Source organism: Alosa sapidissima, chromosome 11, assembly GCF_018492685.1.
Source record: "Alosa sapidissima isolate fAloSap1 chromosome 11, fAloSap1.pri, whole genome shotgun sequence".
Lineage (NCBI taxonomy): Eukaryota > Metazoa > Chordata > Actinopteri > Clupeiformes > Clupeidae > Alosa > Alosa sapidissima.
The window spans coordinates 25,141,131-25,148,630 of NC_055967.1; the positions used below are offsets into that span (position 1 = coordinate 25,141,131).

General features: G+C 49.2%; 1 protein-coding gene across 1 annotated transcript in view; it reads left to right on the forward strand.

Moving 5' to 3' along the window:
- The window catches only part of reln (reelin), a 134,045-nt gene that overhangs the window by 99,787 nt on the left and 26,758 nt on the right, over positions 1-7,500 (forward strand). Inside the window, 10 exon segments of the mRNA XM_042110561.1 lie at positions 608-720; positions 1,654-1,791; positions 2,483-2,669; positions 3,150-3,355; positions 3,982-4,153; positions 4,514-4,720; positions 5,425-5,660; positions 5,912-6,069; positions 6,449-6,656; positions 7,115-7,191. Coding sequence (XP_041966495.1) covers positions 608-720; positions 1,654-1,791; positions 2,483-2,669; positions 3,150-3,355; positions 3,982-4,153; positions 4,514-4,720; positions 5,425-5,660; positions 5,912-6,069; positions 6,449-6,656; positions 7,115-7,191 — 1,702 coding nt within the window.

Here is a 7,500-nt window from a genome sequence, read left to right on the forward strand (position 1 = left end):
GAGCCATGTCACAAATTGGGTTGACTAAGCTGCTGTGCTGTTGACAGCTTTGTCTCTGATTATTCATTCAGCAGCCTCGGCTTCAGTTCAATTCAACAGGAAATTAGTCAGACAGGCTCTCTGGTGTCGGCCGGCCAACACAGCTTTCTGTCTTCATTTCATTCAGCAGCAAACGCCAGCGTGAAGCCCCCCAAAAATGGCTTCATTCCGGAAACTCATCTTGAATGTACCGACTTTTCTGTCGCCCATGGCTTGTAATTGTTACTGTTCTGGTGGAGGTTTTGCTGCTCTTTGGGCTTAGGCTGTAGTTTCTGTGTGTGTGTGTGTGTGTGTGTGTGTGTGTGTGTGTGTGTGTGTGTGTGTGTGTGTGTGTGTGTGTGTGTGTGTGTGTGTGTCTGTGTCTGTGTCTGTGTGTGTGTGTGTGTCTGTGTCTGTGTGTGTGTGTGTGTACCTGTGTACATGTGTGTGTGTATGTGTGTGTGTGCCTTCGTATGTGTGTGTGTGTGTGTGTGTGTGTGTGTGTGTATACGTGTGTACATCTGTGTGTGTATGTGCGTGTGTGCCTTTGTGTGTGTGTGTACACTCATGGCTGGTGTTTGTGGTGCAGGCTTGTCTCCCAGGGATGCCCAGCTGCTCTGAGTACACAGCGCCCAGCATCTACCATCCCTCAGAGTTCAGCAACTGGAGGAGAATCACCCTCCCCCTGCCACACAAGACATGGTGAGCGACACACACACACACACACACACACACACACACACACACACACACACACACACACATACATTAGCCTTGCTTTCCTCTCAATTTCAGTAGCAAATATTGCTGACACAGGCGCACACGCACACACAAACACACACACACACACACACACACACACACACACACACACACACACACACACACACACACACACACACACACACTAGCCTTGCTTTCCTCTCAATATCAGTAGCAAATATTGCCTTTACCCCCCCCCCCCCACACACACACACGCACTGCTCGTCTCTGCTTTGTAAATAAAGGTGTCCTAACGCAATTCTCCACCATGATAAAAGGTCACGGGGTTAGCCTTGTAAATCAGGCCTAAAGATGCCTGCCCACACCTCTCTGATTAAAGAAGGGGGGGTCGAGGTCACCTCGCAATCCTGTTGTGGGTCACCACGTTGTCAAACGCGCCTCCCTGACAGCCCCTCGTAAACGTGCTGGCGCGTGCCATATCTCACCCGTTTATCACTCTCACACATGCACCGGCATGTACCAAAATATTGAGATGGGGGAGGGGGGTGAACAGAGTGTCATATTCCATCAGTAGAGCGATATTTAGCCCCTGCTATTACTCATATGATTCATACAGCAGCGTGATGCATGCAGGTAGGAGTGTTATGCAGGTGGACATTGTGACTGCTCTTTGCTCCTCCATGCATAATGCTGCAGAAGCTTTACTCTGAGAGCTTCTCCCCCATATGTGTGTTTGCACAGGGAATTACACTCTCATTGGTAAAGTTCCGGGTTTATGAAATGCCAGGTGCTTATTTGATATTATCTTTTTGGTGCTGCCTGCAGACTCTCAGTCTAATCTCCTCATGGATTTCTGAGGCAGCGTTTGCCTGGGGTCCGATGCTCTGAGCTGACCGGGGGTTTGTATTGCAGGTCCAGTGCCACGCGGTTCCGCTGGATCCAGAACTACTACAGCGAGCAGGACGAGTGGGCGCTGGATGATATCTACATCGGGCAGCAGTGCCCACAGATGTGCCACGGCCACGGCTGGTGTGACCACGGACACTGCCGGTGAGGGGGACACACCCGTCAGCACCAGCACTCGTGCACACACTTACACATCAGACGCTTTGGAACGGTTGCAATAAGTTTACACTCACAGTTTATTCCAAAGCCACTTACAGATAGCAATGGCAGGTGTATGGTGTCAGTTAGTTCCCTTAATTATGCATTAAGAAGGAAAACGAGCGCAGATTCAGGAATCGAGAGTGTAAATACAGAAACTGAGGGATGAAAAATAATCTTGTGGTGAATGAAACTGTTATCACGACTGTAACAATTATGAGCGAGAGCACAGAAATGACGTTCGCATCGGGCCGCTCACCGGTTCTGTCTTCTGCTTGCTCTTGCTTTCAAAGTTTCTACGCTCTCGGTGTCGTTTGTCCATCCGGAAACATGTCATAGATTAAGGCTCCATCAGATGATCACCATGTGTGTCGATTGAACTGCGAATTGAAACTGCTAATGTGACTGTAATTGATCATTTATGTATTAATATATAATTCAACTTAACACCAATAACACTAGCACCTGTTCTTGTGAAGCAGAAACATCTGGTGTCCTTGAACTCACCACACCGATTGATGGGTGTTGATCGTCTGATCTTTGTACTTTGAACTCCTTTGCTCTGCTGCAGTGTGTGTGTTTATTTATTCCATAAACGATACAATGACCATCGGAGCCCTCCCCCACTGTCCCGCAGGTGTGATGAGGGCTTCTCTGGGGCCGACTGCCAGCCTACCTCTCAGCTGTCCTCCAGCGTCGTGTCCGACTTCGAGTCTCAGGACACCCTGCTGTCCACCTGGCAGGAGGTGATTGGTGGAGAGGTCATGACCCCAGATGAGGGCTGCGGCGTGGTCTCCTCTGGCTCCTCCCTGTACTTCAGCAAGGTACCGTTACGGCCACATTCAGTCCACTGACACGTGTTTTATAAGCAACGTGTTTTATAACGTCACATCCAAACCGCACAGAGTTTATTCTGAGTTGTACAAGCAAGTTTGTTGAAAGCTTTAGAACTGAAATGTACCGCTGTTGTTGTACTCATAAAAGATTAATAGAACAAAAAGCATACCAGGGAAAGTAAAAGATTGAGTTTAGGATTGCTACTGTGGAATTTTTTTGTCTTGAGTTTGTGTTTGTGTGTGTGTGTGTGTGTGTGTGTGTGTGTGTGTGTGTGTGTGTGTGTGTGTGTGTGTGTGTGTGTGTGTGTGTGTCTGTGTATGTGTGTGTCCGTGTGTGTCTGTGTGTGTGCGTGTGTGCGTGTGTGCGTGTGTGCCTGTGTGTGTGTGTCTGTGTGTGTGCGTGCGTGCGTGCGTGCATGCGTGCGTGTGTGTGTGCGTGCATGCGTGCGTGTCCTTGTTTGTGTTCAGGCTGGACTGAGACAGCTGGTGAGTTGGGATCTGGACACCGAGTGGGCGGAGTTTGTGCAGTTCTACCTGCGCGTGGGCGGGGATTGGGCAGAGTGTAACCAGGCGGATAGCCGCGAGGAGGGAGTCCTGCTGCAGTACAGCAACGATGGGGGCATCAGCTGGGGTCTCATCGCCGAGATGTACTTCACCGACTTCACCAAACCCAGGTGTCCACCGCACAAATACCCCAAACACCACACACACTGTGAGACTCTATAGCTGAAGCAGAGCCATAGAGAGACAGAGGGGAACCATGATGCAAGTCATTTTGTTAAGCCTGTTAAATATTTGATTTTGTGTTCTGTGTGTTTATGTGTGTGTGTGTGTGTGTGTGTGTGTGTGTGTGTCAGATCAGAGCAATGGAACACTTAGCAGATCAGAGCAATGGAACACTTAGAAGTCTTTTCACAGTGGCAATATTACAATATTAGGGTTATTTTTTTGTCCTTGACCTCCGTTAGTGAGCTCTGGGAGTCGTTTACTTAATATCAAGGACAAAGTGGTTTCATTAAGAATATCACTCCACTCCACTGCTATTACTGTTGTCTAGGGGGTTGGGAAGCATGCTGCTTTTGAATCAGTTTTATCAATGCTAAGGTTTTAATGAAAAAAAGGTCTTTATTAAGACCTTGGGAGAACTGTGTCTCTCAGAACAGGTTTGTCCAGAAGGACTGCACTGATATTGGTACTGTCAAGGGGGTTGGAAGACATGCTTCACCAGTTTCATCAACAGCAAGGTTTTTTATTTGCTAAGACCTCGGGTTAATTGGGTCTGCCCTCCTCTCCACTGCAGATTTGTCCACTACGAGCTGCCCCTGGCGGCTAAGACGCCCTGCACCCGCTTCCGCTGGTGGCAGCCACTCCACTCGGGCGAGGGCTACGACCAGTGGGCCATCGACGACATCATCATCCTGTCGGAAAGAGAGAAGCACATCATCCCCATGGCCAACCCCACCCTCCCTCAGGTGAGAGCCCACCTATCCACTGACCATCACCAGGGGCAACCATGCCGTCATCACTGACAGACAATATGACCGCCACTTACCACCGACAGACTAAAAACTCAGTGTGCTCTGGCGTACTCTGGCGTACTCTGTTCGTATACAGTGTTTAAACCTCCCACACTTTAGTAGGAGTACTTGTTGGACTAAACCATAGTAAGTGTCATGTATTTACGATGGTGATGCGAAGCTTTTATACTTTTATTTACGTGCTATGTAAAGCACATTGTACCCCTGTGTATGTAATGCATTATAGAAATAAGCTTGCCTTGCTTTGCCTCAAAGGAGGCCTAAGTCATCTGCCCTTGATCTCCTCCTGTCCAGAACTTCTATGAGAAGCCGGCGTTCGACTACCCGCTGAACCAGATGAGCGTGTGGCTGATGCTGGGCAACGAGGGCATGGAGAAGGAGCACAATGGCAGCTTCTGCGCGCCCACGCCCTCCGCCATGGTGTTCGGACGCTCCGATGGCGACAGGGTGGCCGTGACCCGGGACCTGGCACTCCGGCCTGGATACACCCTGCAGTTTAAGGTTGGTGCTGTGCCCATAGATAATCAAACGTGGACAGAGGATATGTCAATGTACTGTTGACCGCTCCAAAATCTGTCTGATGGGCTTTGTTTGGTTTAGCTGGTGTATAGCTAAATGTGTACTTTAACAGTATAACTGGAGGTGTTTGGTTTAGCTGGTGTATAGCTAAATGTATACTTTAACAGTATAACTGGAGGTGTGGCGTGTTCCAGTAATTGGAAGTTGTTATGCACTCTGTCTTTTTATTATTCTACTTTGTATTTTTTATGTCTTAATTCTGTCTTAATTCTGTTTTATGTATTTAATTATTCAGCTATTTACTTAACTGTTGACCTTTTATGTGTTTATTTACCGTTACTCTTTGCTTTTGTTTATGTAAAGCACATAGTATGAAATGCGTTATATAAATGAACTTGTCTTGCCTTACCTAAGGTGCTTAGGAAGCACAGCGCGTGACCACTCATCTGTATGTGTAGTGAAAATAAAGCACTAGGAATGTGTTACTGTGCACTCTTCCTCCAAAACGCACTAGCTCTCTGTATAATATTATGATGCTCATTATCTTTATATTGACAAAATGTCAATCACACATAGTGATAGATAGCTATGAAAAACAAAGGAATTCTCTCTCTCTCTCTCTCTCTCTCTCTCTGTCTCTCGCTTTCTCACACCCAATGACTGTCTCTCCCTCTCTCTCTCTCCAGCTGAACATTGGCTGTGAGTCCCAGTTCAGCACGTCGGCCCCGGTGCTTCTGCAGTACTCCCATGACGCTGGACGCACCTGGGCACTGGTGCGGGAGGGCTGTTACCCAGGATCCCCTGGGGTCGGGGGCTGCGAGGGCAGCTCTCGGGAGCTCCGGGAGCCCACCGTCTACAACACTGGGGACTACGAGCGCTGGACCAGAGTCACCGTGGTCATCCCCCGCAATGTGGCCGCCAGGTAACACATGGGACAGGGTCACGGTCATTATATGAAGTGGGTGCTTCAGGTGTGAGTGTGAAATGCCATTTCCTTTAAAGTTTCCATTAAATCGGTGTGATGAAAAATATTGAATAAAAGGTATCAGCGATCTCAGTTCATTTGGTGTTCTCATCACCAACACCACCTGCTTCTTCTTCTTCTCCTTTTCCTTTACCTTTTTCTTCTTCTTCCCTCTCTCTCTCTCTCTCTCTCTCTCTCTCTCTCCTCAGTAAAACGCGGTTCCGCTGGTTCCAGGAGAGCAGTGTGCATCGCGACGCTCCGGCCTTTGCTCTGGACGGCGTCTACATCTCCGAGCCGTGCCCCAACCACTGCGGCGGCCACGGGGACTGCATCTCAGGGGTCTGCTTCTGTGACATGGGCCACACGGGTGAGGACGCCAGCACCACAGGGCAGATTAGATGGCCGTGAAGGTGGAAGAGCTATAGCTATACCTGAAGCAGAGAGATAGGTCCCTTGTAGCGGAAGTAAAACGGAAGTCACTGGGACACACTATAGCTGAAGCAGAGCCATAGAGAGACAGAGGGGAACCATGATGCAAGTCATTTTGTTAAGCCTGTTAAATATTTGATTTTGTGTTCTGTGTGTTTATGTGTGTGTGTGTGTGTGTGTGTGTGTGTGTGTGTCTGTGTGTGTGTGTGTGTGTGTGTGTGTGTGTGTGTGTGTGTGTGTGTGTGTGTGTGTGTGTGTCTGTGTCTGTGTCTGTGTCTGCGTCTGTGTCTGTGTGTTGGTGCGCGCGCGCTCTCCAGTGGAGCAGGACAGCTGTGTGCCAGCCGTGGCCAGTCCCACAGAGCTGGCCGAGGGCTTCGAGGGGAAGCTGAGCCCGCTGTGGCAGAGCCTGAGTGGGGGACAGATCGGCAGCGGCTGTGGCTCCATCAGCGAGGGCAAGGCCCTCTACTTCAGCAGCTCCGGGCGGAGAGAGGCCCGCACCGTCCCCCTGGACACCACCAACACACGGTCAGTGCCCACACTGCCCCACAACAGCACTGTGGACCAGAACTCAGCTCAGTGCCGAACATGTTATCAGTGGACACATATCTAAGCTTGTATACCTGCTGAGACACAATAGATGTCTTAGTGTGGACATGGACATTTGATTTGCTTATCTGTAATTTCTCCAACTATTAGCCGCGGGTGATACATTGATTTTGCAAAATTTCTTCGGCTATGAGGTTAATGCACGGGGGCAGTTAATATGGTATTAATATGGTTTTGTTTCTTTTAACTTGCATAAAACACTGTCTTGCGGCTTATACACAATGTGGCTAATACACAGGAAATTACTGTAGAGATGCCACTGAAGATGGTGTTCAGACTGAGAACATTTTCTTATGGTAACTCGTTGTGCTTGACGTGGATAATGTAGTCTTAGATAATGCAGATTTGTGTAACCCGCTGTTTTCCTGCTGGTTTAGGCTGGTTCAGTTCTACATCCGCATTGGATCAAAGAGCCTTGGAGCCACTTGCACTCGCCCTCGCTCCCGCAACGAAGGTACTTTATTTCATCATGTTGTTGGTGCGGCTGCAATTCCACCCCTGGTTGACGTGAACATTCCCTTTTTATGTGCCCATGTGTGTGTTACGGCTCGTCAAGCTCCCCCACCGCCACACTGGGGGTCCTCTTCTGCCTCCTAGTGGCCCTCCGATGCTACTGCAGCAGCTCTGAGAAGGACAACAGCAGAGCTGGACAATGGAGCTCCACTGCTGTCCTTCTCTCTCCGGCGTTTGATCAGCCCTCCGGGCTGTGTGACAGAGCCAAGTCTCTGCACGTCCTGTGTGAGGCGCGGGGCCTATTGAAGTG